We start from the raw sequence: 18,126 nt of genomic DNA on the forward strand, positions 1-18,126 counted from the left end.
CTACAATATAAAAATATAACCAATCTCAGAACTCTCACTAAAGTGCCAGCAGAGCATACTAGAATAACAAAAATCGGATGGATTTTCGACAAATATTTTTTTCAATCATGTCCACGTAACCAGATGGCGGGAACTCATCGGTTTTATGTAGACTAGTACAAAGCTACAATTTAAAAATATAACCAATCCCAGAACTCACACAAAAGTGCCAGCAGAGCATGCTAGAATAACAAAAATCAGATGTATTTTCGACAACTATTTTTTTTCAATCATGTCCACGTAACCAGATGGCAGGAACTCATCGGTTTTATGTAGACTAGTAACAAAGCTACAATTTAAAAATATAACTAATCCCAGAACTCACACTAAAGTGCCAGCAGAGCATACTAGAATAGCAAAAATCGGATGGATTTTCGACAAATATTTTTTTTTCAATCATGTCCACGTAACCAGATGGCGGGAACTCATCGGTTTTATATAGACTAGAAACATAGCTACAATTAAAAAATATAAGGAATCCCAGAACTCACACTAAAGTGCCAGCAAAGCATGCTAGTAGAACAAAAATCGGATGGATTTTCGACAAATATTTTATTTAATTATTTACACGTAACCAGATGACGGGAACTCATCGGTTTTATGTAGACTAAAAACATAGCTACAACTTAAAAATATAACCGATCCCAGAACTCACACTAAAGTGCCAGCAGAGCATACTAGAATAACAAAAATCGGATGGATTTTCGACAAATATTTTTTTTTTTCAATCATGTCCACGTAACCAGATACAATTATTGTTGGCTACTGGCTACAATTATTTGTTGAAAATCCATCCGATTTTTGCTATTCTAATATGCTCTGCTGGCACTTTAGTGTGAGTTCTAGGATTGGTTGTATTTTTAAATTGTAGCTATATTTCTAGTCTACATAAAACCGACGAGTTCTCGCCATCTGGTTACGAGGTCATGATTGAAAAAAAAATATTTGTCGAAATTCCATCCGATTTTTACTATTCTAGTATGCTCTGCTGGCATTTTAGTGTGAGTTCTGGGATTGGTTATATTTTTAAATTGTAGCTTTGTTTCTAGTCTACATAAAACCGATGAGTTCTCGCCATCTGGTTACGATGACATGATTGAAAAAAAAATATTTGTCGAAATTCCATCCGATTTTTGCTATTCTAGTATGCTCTGCTGGCACTTTAGTGTGAGTTCTGGGATTGGTTGTATTTTTAAATTGTAGCTTTGTTACTAGTCTACATAAAACCGATGAGTTCCCGCCATCTGGTTACGAGGTCATGATTGAAAAAAAAATATTTGTCGAAAATCCATCCGATTTTTGCTATTCTAGTATGCTCTGCTGGCACTTTAGTGTGAGTTCTGGGATTGGTTGTATTTTTAAATTGTAGCTATATTTCTAGTCTACATAAAACCGATGAGTTCTCGCCATCTGGTTACGAGGTCATGATTGAAAAAAAAATATTTGTCGAAATTCCATCCGATTTTTGCTATTCTAGTATGCTCTGCTGGCACTTTAGTGTGAGTTCTGGGATTGGTTATATTTTTAAATTGTAGATATGTTACTAGACTACATAAAACCGATGAGTTCCCGTCATCTGGTTACGTGAAAATAATTTAAATAAAATATTTGTCGAAAATCCATCCGATTTTTGTTATTCTAGCATGCTCTTCTGGCACTTAAGTGTAAGTTCTGGGATTGGTTATATTTTTAAATTATAGCTATGTTTCTAGTCTACATAAAACCGATGAGTTTCCGCCATCTGGTTACGTGGACATGATTGAAAAAAAAATATTTGTCGAAAATCCATCCGATTTTTGCTATTCTAGTATGCTCTGCTGGCACTTTAGTGTGAGTTCTGGGATTGGTTATATTTTTAAATTGTAGATATGTTACTAGACTACATAAAACCGATGAGTTCCCGTCATCTGGTTACGATGACATGATTGAAAAAAAAATATTTGTCGAAATTCCATCCGATTTTTGCTATTCTAGTATGCTCTGCTGGCACTTTAGTGTGAGTTCTGGGATTGGTTGTATTTTTAAATTGTAGCTTTGTAACTAGTCTACATAAAACCGATGAGTTCCCGCCATCTGGTTACGAGGTCATGATTGAAAAAAAAATAGTTGTCGAAATTCCATCCGATTTTTGCTATTCTAGTATGCTCTGCTGGCACTTTAGTGTGAGTTCTGGGATTGGTTGTATTTTTAAATTGTAGCTTTGTTACTCGTCTACATAAAACCGATGAGTTCCCGTCATCTGGTTACGTGAAAATAATTTAAATAAAATATTTGTCGAAAATCCATCCGATTTTTGTTATTCTAGCATGCTCTGCTGGCACTTTAGTGTGAGTTCTGGGATTAGTTATATTTTTAAATTGTAGATATGTTACTAGACTACATAAAACCGATGAGTTCCCGTCATCTGGTTACGTGAAAATAATTTAAATAAAATATTTGTCGAAAATCCATCCGATTTTTGTTATTCTAGCATGCTCTTCTGGCACTTAAGTGTAAGTTCTGGGATTGGTTATATTTTTAAATTATAGCTATGTTTCTAGTCTACATAAAACCGATGAGTTTCCGCCATCTGGTTACGTGGACATGATTGAAAAAAAAATATTTGTCGAAAATCCATCCGATTTTTGCTATTCTAGTATGCTCTGCTGGCACTTTAGTGTGAGTTCTGGGATTGGTTATATTTTTAAATTGTAGATATGTTACTAGACTACATAAAACCGATGAGTTCCCGTCATCTGGTTACGTGAAAATAATTTAAATAAAATATTTGTCGAAAATCCATCCGATTATTGTTATTCTAGCATGCTCTTCTGGCACATAAGTGCAAGTTCTGGGATTAGTTATATTTTTAAATTGTAGCTATGTTACTAGTCTACATAAAACCGATGAGTTTCCGCCATCTGGTTACGTGGACATGATTGAAAAAAAAAAATTTGTCGAAAATCCATCCGATTTTTGCTATTCTAGTATGCTCTGCTGGCACTTTAGTGTAAGTTCTGGGATTGGTTATATTTTTAAATTATAGCTATGTTTCTAGTCTACATAAAACCGATGAGTTCTCGCCATCTGGTTACGAGGCCATGATAGAAAAAAAATATTTGTCGAAATTCCATCCGATTTTTGCTATTCTAGTATGCTCTGCTGGCACTTTAGTGTGAGTTCTGGGATTGGTTGTATTTTTAAATTGTAGCTTTGTTTCTAGTCTACATAAAACCGATGAGTTCTCGCCATCTGGTTACGATGACATGATTGAAAAAAAAATAGTTTTCGAAATTCCATCCGATTTTTGCTATTCTAGTATGCTCTGCTGGCACTTTAGTGTGAGTTCTGGGATTGGTTGTATTTTTAAATTGTAGCTTTGTTACTCGTCTACATAAAACCGATGAGTTCCCGTCATCTGGTTACGTGAAAATAATTTAAATAAAATATTTGTCGAAAATCCATCCGATTTTTGTTATTCTAGCATGCTCTGCTGGCACTTAAGTGCAAGTTCTGGGATTAGTTATATTTTTAAATTGTAGCTATGTTACTAGTCTACATAAAACCGATGAGTTCCCGCCATCTGGTTACGTGGACATGATTGAAAAAAAAATATTTGTCGAAAATCCATCCGATTTTTGCTATTCTAGTATGCTCTGCTGACACTTTAGTGTAAGTTCTGGGATTGGTTGTATTTTTAAATTGTAGCTATGTTTCTAGTCTACATAAAACCGATGAGTTCTCGCCATCTGGTTACGAGGACATGATTGAAAAAAAATATTTGTCGAAATTCCATCCGATTTTTGCTATTCTAGTATGCTCTGCTGGCACTTTAGTGTGAGTTCTGGGATTGGTTATATTTTTAAATTGCAGCTTTGTTACTAGTCTACATAAAACCGATGAGTTCCCGCCATCTGGTTACGTGGACATGATTGAAAAAAAATATTTGTCGAAAGTCCATCCGATTTTGGTTATTCTAGTATGCTCTGCTGGCACTTTAGTGAGAGTTCTGAGATTGGTTATATTTTTATATTGTAGCTATGTTACTATTCTATATAAAACCGATGAGTCATCGCTATCTGGTTACGTGAAAATAATTAAAAAAAAATATTTGTCGAAACTCCATCCGATTTTTGTTATTCTAGTATGCTCTGCTGGCACTTTAGTGTAAGTTCTGGGATTGGTTATATTTTTAAATTGTAGCCATATTACTAGCCTATGTAAAACCGCTGAGTTCCTTCCCCCTGGGTACGTGAAAATAATATTAAAAAAGTTTTGTCGAAAATCTTTCCGATTTGTACTATTCTAGTATGCTGTGCTGGCACTTTAGTGTGAGTTCCTGGGTCAGTTATTGTACAAATGTATCATTTTTTTACTAAGCTTTGCAAAATCGACGAGTTTCCACTTTTAAATAACCTTTTTGCAGATTTTTTTTGGTTAAATTTGTGTCAATTTATTTTATCAATAAATTATTTTTTAAGTTTATTTCGCGAGAACTATCACTGAAAACTATTAGGAACTCCAGGTATTAGCTAATTACACTAATCAATAGCTTTTTTTTCAATTTTGTAGAAAATGCTCTGCTGTGTGAAGTTAGCAGAGCATTATTTCATTCTGCTTTATCTCCCTGAAATCGCCAGAACTATTCCTGAAAACTATCAGGAACTATAGAACTCATGTGCATGCGAATAGAACTCTCATTTTTTAGTGCTCTGCTGGCAAATGCTGTGCTAAGTTCACCAACATTCCTATATAAGATACATTGATATTCTTTTGATTTCTTTGATACTCTGACTCTGATAACTGGTATTTTTTATAAATATAAAAATTGGGTACTTGACAGTTATAACAATAAAATATGAAATATGTTGGATATGATAGCTTATAAGTAAACATAAATTATGCAGTATTTCGTTTATTTTTTAATACGTTCTAAGTATTTTAATTTTTAAAAAGAAATTTTCGATTTTTTATCTGTGGATTTTAAATCCCAAAACGGCGACAGTGCTGCCTCAAATGTCATGTGACGTCACTACATCGAAACCAAACAAGACAAATAATAATTAAATCGTTTGCTGTTAGAGTTGGTTGAATTTATTTTGTGAACCGAAATGAAGCCATACTATATTAAAGCTGATAGCGTGAACCTGCTTAAAGAAGATCCATATATGCAGTGCAATAAATCAAAATGGATACAAAAACTTCCGTGAGATAACCTATGGAAATATCAAATAAACAACGTAAGTAAAACATTCTTTATATTTACATTTAATCATATCGGACAATTAAAACATTTCTTAACTGACTTCAGACAGAAGAAAGGTTGTCTTCAAGTAATTATTAAGATTTTTTTAAATATACTTATATTCTTATGTGAACTGTTTTAAGGTTATTAATTGGTTATATTTATATTTACAGATCTTCCCGACAATCGTATAGTGACGACGTTATAGAGTATGTGCAGTTTAAGAGGAAGGCAAGTTTGTGTTTCATGAAAAGTAAAAGTTGTCCTGAACACAAGGTACATCAATGAAAATGAAAATGTGATGACTGTCCTGCCTAGAAGAAGTGAGGAGCCAAAACTTTCCGGAAAGTGGAAAGTTCTGGAGGAAAGTGGGCACCAGTCTGAATACATAAAGTAAAGTACACGGGAAATAGTACTTCTTTACTTGCGTAACCTACCCAACAAGATAAAGGAAGAAAAGTGACCATACAGTTCCTATTATTGCATTGCAATTTAATTCTGAAAATGACAGTGATAAAAATATATATCCATTTGTTACGGAAAATAATTTTAGTAATGAAGAAAAGCAGACACGCAAGCAGCACAAAAATTTAGCTTAGGTGATCTGTAGTAATTATTGTAACTGTAACATATGATAAATATATACAAAAGTTCTACTGTGTGTACTCACTAATAGAACCATATAAACCAAATAAACAAAGAAATCGGTTAATAAAATACTAATATTAGCAAATCATGTATTTTTAATTATACAGTCCTGTAACTTAATCAGTGCACATGCACCATCAATAATAACACAGTCATGAAATATTTTAATTGTGTCCTATTTGGGCCCTTAAAATAGAATTCTCATAGACATCTTATAATTCTATTCTTATCATAGACATCTATATAATATATTAAATATATGAATACTTCCACTTGCTGTTTTGTTTTGATTACGTCCCGTTCCAATGATTTGGAATTGACGAATCACTCGAGAGTTACTAAATTTATTCCTTTTCAATAATACTTCTCTTACATAGATAGTATAAAATGTCATTGCTTGCAAACAGATGATTTAAACATATAAGAATCTGCAAGTTCTTTAACGTTTATGAGATTTGGGTTTAGGAACTTGTATAAGCAAATTTGTTACGATCGTACTTGTACACATCGTCACTGCACACGTCTTATAACTTGTCATTTATTTCAATTTTAGTTATAAAAGCTAAATAACTCCCTATTTTCTTCCGAGCGTTGTTTGTTTACAGTATAATGACGTTTCGCCACAAAATGACACTTGACCGCCTGATTTAACGCGACGTTCCGTTCACCGTAAAGAAACTTTGTTTTTTATTAATAAATAGCCCTTTTTTCGAACAAGTGATCAATGAAAGGCATATATAATACGTATACTAATTCATTACAACACTTTCCCAAAAAGTGTCAAGTAGCCAATTGTCTTACCTTTCGGAGTTTCCAGGCAGTTTAAAAATTGTTATATCTGGATGTGTTATTGATGAATTGAAGCAATCAAAAATAGCACAATATAGTCTATAACTTTTCTTCGCCATATTATTCTTGAAACAAAAAAATATACTTCTTAAAAAACCGTCACATTACCCGCTCGTCACCGTGGCACATTCACGACAGTGCGTATACCAAGTGATTACGTTTCGTGCGTTTGTATGAAGATAAAATACTGTATATCCTTATACTGTGCTATAGTTTATCCGGTTTTATTTTTATCTTTACTATTCTTTACTTTTTATCTTTGTTATGAAAGTATGTTTATATTTCAATTTAAGACTGAACAGACTGAACAGATGTCAAACTTGACAGTATATGAACTCGCACCTCAGTTCATAGTTCGTAATCATTAATCAATGGGATTACAATTTACATTAAGTTTTTATATAAAACTTTGAATTAAAAATGAATAAATTGTACCATTAAGCTATAATTACTATGTAAAAAATGATTTCCTCGAGGCTCACAAGCAAGTCACTATGGAGAAAACTGTCAAAACAATTTTATTCTACAGTATCATTACCAGATATCGATACAATTTATTATTGTGATTCTAAAAATGCTACGGAAATAAAAGAAAATATTGATTTACGCAAAGGTGTCGGCGATATAAATCGAGTGTTGGATATTTATAACAGTTTACTGAAATTGCCAGATGGGGATGAAGGTTATCGGAGACTTAGGGAAGATTTATACATGGAATTGAACAAACTACCGAATAGGACCCACCCCGCGGTCCAGAACTATAAAGACCAGCCACATTTGGTACACGAAATAAATGCGAAAAGGAACTTTGGTACATGTACACCATTGCAGTTCAGTGAAATAACAGACCGGCTAAACTTAATGAGGACGGACAAGCTTGGCAATACTTGTGGTAATAAGAGTTACTATTACATAGCAGAGCTCGCAGAATTAGAAGAGGCGTTAATCAAGTACACCGTCTCGGCCTTACTTAGTAAAAACTTTCAGTTAGTGTCTGTCCCTGATATTTTATCTAGTAATGTGTTAAAGAGCTGTGGGATGACTATAAATAGTGATAGAACTCAGGTTGGTAACAAATACTGAGTGTTTATTTTACTATAAGTGCCAATGGCCAGTGTGCTGTTGTTAGACTCCCTTTTTTTTTTTAACTTACAATAGGCTTACGTTTGACTGCAACCTTACCTGATGTTGAGTAAGATGCACCCTTGGACCAAACACGCTTGCCTAGAAGTAGCCTATTCACCCTTGTCTTGACCAATCCTATATCATATGTATGGGGAAACAATGAAGGCGGGAGTGAGTTCCATTCTTTTGCAGTTCGCAGCAGGAATGAGTTACACTTAGTCTGCACAAAAGGAACATCAACTGAATATTGATGGTATCCTGCGGTTCGTCTAGAAGTCCGATGATGCCCTTCCATCATCGGACTTCTAGACAAACCGCAGCAGGAATTAAATTTTGAAGTAGTTTGTCTTCAATGACACCCCTGCCTTTTTCTACCTTATAACTGCAGTATTAATCTAGCATGTTCGGTTTTGGTGATGTGTTTAGGGAGATTTATATGAGGTATTCCAACTTAGTTCTTTGGAGTAGCAATGCATCTATGGTTGACCTCGGGTAGAACTGTAATCCTACCTGGGTCAACAACTCTCATCAATCATTAGTCAATACCTTGCCTATTTATTTATTTATTTATTTATTATTATTATGTTACACCAACAAAGTATACACCAACAAGCGGTAAAGGTACACAAAAGGAAATAAGACACAGGTACAAGTGCTACCTCAATTATAGGTGCAAACTACAATGCAAATAATAGAATAACATAAAATAGTATACAAATTAAATGGAAAGAATTGAATAAAATTGTAAATATAAATTAATGAAATAATTGTAAAATGTTAACACTTAAATTTCTCATAACAATTATAAATTACATGTTCATTATTATTATAAAAAAATACATTGATGAAAAAAAAAATTGCATTATTACAGCGACATACAAAAAGAAAATAAACAATCATAAAAGTAATTAAAAAATTTAGAGATTTATTTCAAAATGTTAATTAGGTTATGCTTAAAATTGTACATGCTATTTGAGAAAATATCTATGCTATTCTGAGGGTGTGACTGTTCTTTACCATGTACACTGCATGGAGAAATGTCTGTATTGCGGTGATGAATGACATTATAGCTTCTGACTGATCTATTTAAAGGAGAGTTATGCCCTAAATTAGATTTGGCCGATTTAGTTAGAAAAGGAGTGTACTTCATATGTCTAGGCAATACTCTTGGCACAGATATATTTATCTGAGAAACCAAATAACTATCATCAATATGCCCATTAACGAGTTTATAGAGAAACATAGTATCCAGCAGGTATAGAGATGTCAGACTAAAGTAGCGTAATCGGTCAATATAGCTTGGTAAAACTTTAGCTAAATTGCAACTATAGACTAAGTGCCATAAAAACCGCTTCTGAACCCTCTCTATGCGTTTGTTATATACATCGTAGTATGGATTCCAAACCACGCTACAGTAATCGAGTCCGCTGCGAACAAGAGAGTTGTATATCGCGATCTTAGTACCTGGGTTTTTGAATTCTCTACAAGTTCGCAAAACAAAACCCAATGTTTTAAATCCTTTTTTTACTATATTATCAACGTGAATGTTAAAACGTAATTTCCTATCTAGAGTTACTCCCAAATCCCGAATACTGTCTGTCTCATCAAGAGGTACGCCGTTTATGAGATATGAACGAGGAACAGTTGTATTTTTCCTAGTAAAACAAATCACTTGACATTTTTTAACATTTAAATCCATACCATTCAACTTGCTCCATAACACGAGTCTATCCAAGTCCATCTGAAGTGATATACTATCCTCTACTGAGTTTACTTTGGCATAAAATTTTAGATCATCGGCAAACATTAAAAATTTCGAGTGTACGAAACATTCATTGATGTCGTTAATAAAATAATTAAACAACAGGGGTCCCAGGTGCGAGCCCTGAGGAACACCAGATAGTGTAACAAAAGGCTCGGACCTGTAACCGCCCACCACAACCATAGATTTCCTATTCTCTAAATAAGATCGGCACCATTGTAGTAAATTTCCGGCAATTCCACAAGATGAAAGTTTTCTTAACAATATTTCATGGCTCACTTTGTCGAAGGCCTTGCTGAAGTCAGTGTAAATAACATCAACAGACTGTCCACGGTCAACATCCTCAGCAAGGTCCTCGACAAAGGAAACTAAGTTGGTTGCGGTAGATATTGCTTTCACAAAGCCATGTTGTTCTGGCATAACAAGTCTTTTAAAATGCCAAGCAAGAACAGGACATACTAGACTCTCGAAGACTTTTGCAAATACAAGAATGATAGAAATTGGCCTGTAATTCTCTACAAAGCTGGCATCACCACTTTTCAACAAAGGGATTACCAGTGATTCCTTCCACACGCTAGGAAATATACCAGAATGTAACGATTTATTTATTACTCATAAAGTAATTGTAAATATGGAAGGCATATTGAAGGTAGAAGTTCCTTCTCAATAACAGTGACAGACTCATATTGCATATTATTGCATCGACAACCCGTGTGGCGGAGCGGTCACCATACCGGCCTGACGCGCAAAGGGCCCCGGGTTCGATCCCTGGCCAGACAGATATCTGAATTTAGATTTCTGTTTCTGGGTTTGGGTGTTTGTGTATTTGTCTATGTGTGTCCATGGCACCCACGACACAGGGAATCCTAGTGCCTAGAGGCTGTGAGTGTAGAAAGTGTTTGTTTGTTTGATTATTCCATTAAAATTCATACAAACAGTTTGTATTCTACCTCCAAAATAACTTAATTTGCAGTTTGCATGCGTAAACTGCCAACTGTAGTACTACAGTCTGAGTGCAGTTTTAACAAATGAACTATTAACACTTGTATCAACTTAAAAAAACTGCAATTTTGAAATTCGCTTGCAGTCTAAATGTAGACCATCTGTGATCTTCTTCCCAAATCTTCACATTGAACTTTGTAGACCAGAGTTGCTTACTTTTTTATAGATTTACTCATTGGATCCTGTGCATCATGGGCCAGATTTGTACCTGTCAGGTACAGCTGAAATGTCATTAGCAGGTCTGCTAATGAATTCTCTGCATACTAAGGAACAGTTGCCCCTCAAGCTAGCTGCTGTCAGCAGATGTTATAGAGCAGAGACGTCAAATGTAGTAGAAGAGAGAGGAACATATAGGTATGTATAAAATATGTAAGGTGTTTTTTTATATTGATGCTTGCAAGGCAATCCTTACTATACAACTACAACAAAAACAAATAACATTAAGTTAAATTTACAACAGAGTACCAATGCGCATTTGGTCAGCGCGGTGGACTATGGCCCAATCCTTCTCATTATGAGAGGAGACCCATGCCAAGTAGTGCAATGATGCTTGCAAGGCAATCCTTACTATACAACTACAACAACAACAACAAATATGAAATAACATTAAATTAAATTTACAACAGAGTACCAATGCGCATTTGGTCAGCGCGGTGGACTATGGCCCAATCCTTCTCATTATGAGAGGAGACCCATGCCAAGTAGTGCAATGATGCTTGCAAGGCAATCCTTACTATACAACTACAACAAATATGAAATAACATTAAATTAAATTTACAACAGAGTACCAATGCGCATTTGGTCAGCGCGGTGGACTATGGCCTAATCCTTCTCATTATGAGAGGAGACCCATGCCAAGTAGTACAATGATGCTTGCAACAACAACAACAAATAACATTAAGTTAAATTTACAACAAAGTACCAATGCGCATTTGGTCAGCACGGTGGACTATGGCCTAATCCTTCTCATTATGAGAGGAGACCCATGCCAAGTAGTACAATGATGCTTGCAACAACAACAACAAATAACATTAAGTTAAATTTACAACAGAGTACCAATGCGCATTTGGTCAGCGCAGTGGACTATGGCCTAATCCTTCTCATTATGAGAGGAGACCCATGCCAAGTAGTGAAACAGTAATGGTTTGAAAACAAGGTAACAAAAGTTGGGCCTCTAGAAATTATTATGTAGTTTTACACTGACCCCAAAAAATAAACCGGAATGTCCTTTTAATCTTTACTTATGTAGGCACCTAAGTATTGATGGATTTTCAGAGTACACCAATTTACTAAGGTGGAGATGTTTGCAGTTACAACACCAGAACAATCTGATGACATGTTAGAATATCTGAGAAGGACGCAAGAGGAACTGTTTGCACCCCTGAATATCCATATGAGAGTGTTGGATATGCCACCTCATGAACTTGGTGCACCGGCATATAGGTGAATTCTTCTATCTTGTGCTATAAACATAAACTTTAGTTATGGAATTAGTTATTCCTTCATATTATTGCACGTATAAAAAATGATCTATGTGAAATAAATGGTTTATAAATCAATAATTATTATTTAGAAATAAGTGTGTATTAAAATAGCACTATTAGGACCTTTTTTAATTGCAACATTGTACGTATGAATTATTTGTGACGCAAATAAAAATATTACATCCGCTATTACCTCAACTATACTCACTATGCTCTAAAGCTGATTTTTATTTATCATTATGACACACATTTGTGTAGATAAAAATAAACACCATGTATGTAACAATCTATCTATATTGTTTAAGGAAATATGACATTGAGGCTTGGATGCCCGGGCGTAATAATTATGGCGAAATATCAAGTTGCAGCAATTGCACCGATTACCAGTCTAGAAGGCTACACATCAAATATGCACAAGATGATGGAACAAAGTATGTCCATACATTAAATGGAACAGCCTGTGCAATACCAAGAATGCTTATTGCCTTGTTGGAAACACATCAAGACCCTAAGGGAAAGATATTTATTCCCGAAGTATTGCAACCTTTCATGAATGGCAAGGAATTCATAACTAAAAATAATAAAGTGCCCAAGTTGAAGTTGTTAAAAATAAAGAAATAAATGCAATCCAAAATACCTCAGCTTTTTATTCCAATTCATATAGAAATGAATGAAACTCCTGCTGAAGGATATCATTCCTTTTTTAGCAGACGAGCATGCAGTCCACCTGATGGTAAGTGGCTACTGCCGCCCATGGACATCTGTTATCAGCCCCAGATAGGATTAGATATTCCTACCTGAGGTCGGCCATAGATGCACCGCTACACCTGTGGACTAAGCTGGAATGCCTCGGAAAAGTATGTCTCCCTTACCACACCCTTCAAAACAGCACCTGAGACTGCTTTTAGGTACAAATAGGTGTGGTGGTGTTGCCACAGGAGTCGAACCACAAAAGGTTCTACCACCTTCAGAGTTCAGTTCTACTACCTTGCTACGATAATAATATACCTTTCCTACCACACCACAACCTAAGACTTTTACCTCACATCTATTAACTTGACCTGTATGTATGTATATGGGTCTGTAACAAAATCTTTGAACTCTATTTATATCACTAGGGTATTTCTAATCCTCGTTTCCCCGTTTTTTATTTATAAGTTCACCTCAGTTTTTTATTTATAAGTTCACCTGATGGTAATTAATCGCATGGTCATAATATTTGTGGAAGTAATAAGCATTGTAGTATTAATTATTGTTATGCTCAGATTAAAGGAGGGATAAAAAGATATGGGAAACATTGTGCAAATTAGATGCAAGTATAAGTACATTATTTTTAATTATTCATTATTTATATCTTTATGCAAAGTATGTATCCATACATTATATTGAGTTCTCATTTCTATGGCCTTTAATCAGACTAAATATACTAATAAAATAATAATATCTCTTAAATCCTTAATTAAGAACTAAAATTGTTGTTAAAGATGGTGATGATATAAATAGTGCACTTTCTAGTAATACAGTTGAGTTTTTAATCATTCTTACTCCTTTTTTTAGTTAATTTCTTCATTTTAGCCTTAAACTGAGTTATGTCAACAGCAGCTTCTTCAGTATCTTTAGTGGTTGGTATTTTTTCTTCAGGTGGTATGAAATCTTTCTTTCGTTCCTCCTCTCGAGTTTTCTTCACTTGAAGCTGTTTCTCCTCTTTCTCGTGACGACGTTTAGCTTTCTTTTGTTCGTCTTTGAGGAAGTATTCACCAGTGGCCAGCTGCTGGTCAAGTTTACTTTCAGGTTGTGGCGGAGGGAAGGGTGTGTAAGGCTTCTTCTTAACTTTCTGCTTGGGCTGCTTTCTAGGTACATTCTTACTTTTAAATTTAGGTAGGAAACGATCCCAGCTTTCATTTTTAAGCCTAGGATCCTTCATTAATTCTCTCTTAATCATTAGGCTCTTAATGTTATACATAGGGTGAATATTTTTCATGGTATCTTCAACTATGCGTCTCACTTGGATTAAACCTTTATAGGGGCCGACGGCAGAAACTGTATTTCCTTGAACTAGTACATAACACTCAGTGAGCAACTCTATAGATTTCAGTGTGACTCCATTAGGCCCTATTAACCGCTGACGTCGCTTTAAAAATGTCTCTTTCTTCCGAACAAATGAATTTATCTTTATAATATCACAACCTATTTCATCTTGCAGCACTCGCATTGCCTGTTCAAAGGGAACACTCCTCGAGAGTAGTTTCATAAGATCTCTAGCTTTGATTATGATGTACGGGTCCCAGGTCTTCCTCGTAGTTTTGACTGTTAAACTTCCTTCAATAAGATCCAATTCAGCCACAATATGATGTTCTTTTAATACCTTCTGAACTAAAGGCCAGCATTCCTTAAGATACTGTTCCCGGTATTTTGGAAACAAAGTAGCAAACTTACTTTCTTCTAAAAGACCATGTGGATTATCTTCTGGCGTAAATTTAGGGATTTTCATTGCCCATGCATTTTCTACTGGACCGGTTTCAACTCTCTCCTCGTTTATTTCTTCTTCATCCATAATAACGAATTATACAAAAGGCAATGGAAGATAATTGGTTTAATTTTACAGTTTTTCAACTAATTGAAATTGTTTAATATATCGCGAATCTTGTTCTCCACTATATCACAATAATTACATTTGTCAAATATTTGACAAATTTGATGAAATTTGTACTCAATACTCATTGTGACTGTGACTTGACATCATCAAAAATTCTAAAGAACTAACAATAGATCCACAGAATATAAATTGTACATATCATACAACATCTGATTTTCATAAAATTATATCATATTGTTTCATATATATTTCATTATTAATTTGCGCTCTGCTAATCAGTTAATCTATAATATGTTGGTGAACTTAGCATAGCATTTTCCAGCAGAGCACTAAAAAATGAGAGTTCTATTCGCATGCACATGAGTTCTATAGTTCCTGATAGTTTTCAGGAATAGTTCTGGCGATTTCACGGAGATAAAGCAGAATAAAATAATGCTCTGCTAACTTCACAGAGCAGAGCATTTTCTACAAAATTGAAAAAAAAGCTATTGATTAGTGTAATTAGCTTAATATCTAGAGTTCCTAATAGTTTTCAGTGATAGTTCTCGCGAAATAAACTTAAAAAATAATTTATAGATAAAATAAATAGACAAAAATTTAACCAAAAAAAAAAAATATGCAAAAAGGTTATTTAAAAGTGGAAACTCGTCGATTTTGCAAAGCCTAGTAATAAAATGATACATTTGTACAATAACTGACCCAGGAACTCACACTAAAGTGCCAGCACAGCATACTAGAATAGTACAAATCGGAAAGATTTTCGACAAAACTTTTTTTCATATTATTTTCACGTAACCAGGGGGAAGGAACTCAGCGGTTTTACATAGGCTAGTAATATGGATACAATTTAAAAATATAACCAATCCTAGAACTCACACTAAAGTGCCAGCAGAGCATACTAGAATAACAAAAATCGGATGGAGTTTCGAGAAATATTTTTTTTTAATTATTCCCACGTAACCAGATAGCGGGAACTCATCGGTTTTATATAGACTAGTAACATAGCTACAATTTAAAAATATAACCAATCCCAGAACTCTCACTAAAGTGCCAGCAGAGCATACTAGAATAACAAAAATCGGATGGATTTTCGACAAATATTTTTTTTTAAATCATGACCACGTAACTAGATGGCGGGAACTCATCGGTTTTATGTAGATTAGTAACATAGCTACAATTTAAAAATATAACCAATCCCAGAACTCGCACTAAAGTGCCAGCAGAGCATACTAGAATAGCAAAAATCGGATGGATTTTCGACAAATATTTTTTTTTCAATCATGTCCACGTAACCAGATAGCTGTAACTCATCGGTTTTATGTAGACTAGTAACATAGTTACAATTTAAAAATACAACCAATCCCAGAACTCACACTAAAGTGCCAGCAGAGCATACTAGAATAACAAAAATTGGATGGATTTTCGACAAATATATTTTTACAATCATGTCCACGTAACCAGATGACGAGAACTCATCGGTTTTATGTAGACTAGTAACAAACCTACAATTTAAAAATATAACCAATTCCAGAACTCACACTAAAGTGCCAGCAGAGCATACTAGAATAGCAAAAATCGGATGGATTTTCGACAAATATTTTTTTTTCAATCATGTCCACGTAACCAGATGGCGGGAACTCATCGATTTTATGTAGATTAGTAACATAGCTACAATTTAAAAATACATCCAATCCCAGAACTCACACTAAAATGCCAGCAGAGCATACTAGAATAGCAAAAATCGGATGGAATTTCGACAAATATTTTTTTTTCAATCATGTCCACGTAACCAGATGGCGGGAACTCATCGGTTTTATGTAGACTAGTAACATAGTTACAATTTAAAAATACAACCAATCCCAGAACTCACACTAAAGTGCCAGCAGAGCATACTAGAATAACAAAAATTTGATGGATTTTCGACAAATATATTTTTACAATCATGTCCACGTAACCAGATGGCGGGAACTCATCGGTTTTATGTAGACTAGTAACATAGTTACAATTAAAAAATACAACCAATCCCAGAACTCACACTAAAGTGCCAGCAGAGCATACTGGAATAGCAAAAATCGGATGGAATTTCGACAAATATTTTTTTTTCAATCATGTCCACGTAACCAGATGGCGGGAACTCATCGGTTTTATGTAGACTAGTAACATAGTTACAATTTAAAAATACAACCAATCCCAGAACTCACACTAAAGTGCCAGCAGAGCATACTAGAATAACAAAAATTTGATGGATTTTCGACAAATATATTTTTACAATAATGTCCACGTAACCAGATGACGAGAACTCATCGGTTTTATGTAGACTAGTAAAATAACTACAATTCAAAAATATAACCAATCCCAGAACTCACACTAAAGTGCCAGCAGAGCATACTAGAATAGCAAAAATCGGATGGATTTTCGACAAATATATTTTTACAATCATGTCCACGTAATCAGATGGCGGGAACTCATCGGTTTTATGTAGACTTATAACATAGCTACAATTTAAAAATATAACCATCCATATAAAAATATAATAATCCATCCGATTTTTGCTATTCTAGTATGCTCTGCTGGCACTTTAGTGTGAGTTCTGGGATTGGTTATATTTTTAAATTGTAGCTATGTTACTAGTCTACATAAAACCGATGAGTTCTCGCCATCTGGTTACGTGGACATGATTGAAAAAAAATATTTGTTGAAAATCCATCCGATTTTTGCTATTCTAGTATGCTCTGCTGGCACTTTAGTATGAGTTCTGGGATTGTTTGTATTTTTAAATTGTAGCTATGTTACTAGTCTACATAAAACCGATGAGTTCTCGCCATATGGTTACGTGGACATGATTGAAAAAAAAATATTTGTCGAAAATCCATCCGATTTTTGCTATTCTAGTATGCTCTGCTGGCACTTTAGTGTGAGTTCTGGGATTGGTTATATTTTTAAATTGTAGCTATGTTACTTGTCTATGTAAAACCGATGAGTTCTCGCCATCTGGTTACGTGGACATGATTCAAAAAAATATTTGTCGAAAATCCATCAGATTTTTGCTATTCTAGTATGCTCTGCTGGCACTTTAGTGTGAGTTCTGGGATTGGTTGTATTTTTAAATTGTAGCTATGTTACTAGTCTACATAAAACCGATGAGTTCTCGCCATATGGTTACGTGGACATGATTGAAAAAAAAATATTTGTCGAAAATCCATCCGATTTTTGCTATTCTAGTATGCTCTGCTGGCACTTTAGTGTGAGTTCTGGGATTGGTTGTATTTTTAAATTGTAGCTATGTTACTAGTCTACATAAAACCGATGAGTTCTTGCCATCTGGTTACGTGGACATGTTTGAAAAAATATATTTGTCGAAAATCTATCCAATTTTTGTTATTCTAGTATGCTCTGC

At 34.5% G+C, this 18,126-nt stretch overlaps 2 protein-coding genes across 2 annotated transcripts; one reads left to right on the forward strand and one right to left on the reverse strand.

The window, feature by feature from the left end:
* Window positions 1–7,078: 7,078 nt before the first annotated feature.
* SerRS-m (Seryl-tRNA synthetase, mitochondrial) lies at window positions 7,079–12,769 on the forward strand. The gene is made up of 4 exons (XM_073093010.1): window positions 7,079–7,825; window positions 10,816–11,003; window positions 11,925–12,092; window positions 12,439–12,769. Exons 1-4 carry the CDS (start codon window positions 7,223–7,225, stop codon window positions 12,752–12,754), a joined length of 1,275 nt encoding a protein of 424 aa, XP_072949111.1. The 5' UTR covers window positions 7,079–7,222; the 3' UTR covers window positions 12,755–12,769.
* A 681-nt stretch (window positions 12,770–13,450) lies between these two features.
* dbe (KRR1 small subunit processome component homolog dbe) lies at window positions 13,451–14,875 on the reverse strand. The gene has a single exon (XM_073093011.1). The coding sequence runs from the start codon at window positions 14,685–14,687 to the stop codon at window positions 13,665–13,667; it is 1,023 nt and encodes a 340-aa protein (XP_072949112.1). The 5' UTR covers window positions 14,688–14,875; the 3' UTR covers window positions 13,451–13,664.
* Between the last annotated feature and the right edge of the window lie 3,251 nt (window positions 14,876–18,126).

Source organism: Epargyreus clarus, unplaced genomic scaffold (assembly GCF_041222505.1).
Source record: "Epargyreus clarus isolate Ecla_fem2 unplaced genomic scaffold, WU_Ecla_fem_2.2 ptg000004l, whole genome shotgun sequence".
In the NCBI taxonomy this organism is placed as follows: domain Eukaryota; kingdom Metazoa; phylum Arthropoda; class Insecta; order Lepidoptera; family Hesperiidae; genus Epargyreus; species Epargyreus clarus.

What these genes read in the sequence shown, in the direction of transcription:
- dbe (XM_073093011.1), bottom strand. Translation starts at nt 14,687, where the DNA reads ATGGATGAAGAAGAAATAAACGAGGAGAGAGTTGAAACCGGTCCAGTA.
- SerRS-m (XM_073093010.1), top strand. Translation starts at nt 7,223, where the DNA reads ATGATTTCCTCGAGGCTCACAAGCAAGTCACTATGGAGAAAACTGTCA. An exon ending in GAAGAGAGAGGAACATATAG is followed by an intron (nt 11,004 to 11,924) that starts GTATGTATAAAA and finishes ATGGATTTTCAG; the next exon opens with AGTACACCAATTTACTAAGG. An exon ending in CTTGGTGCACCGGCATATAG is followed by an intron (nt 12,093 to 12,438) that starts GTGAATTCTTCT and finishes ATATTGTTTAAG; the next exon opens with GAAATATGACATTGAGGCTT.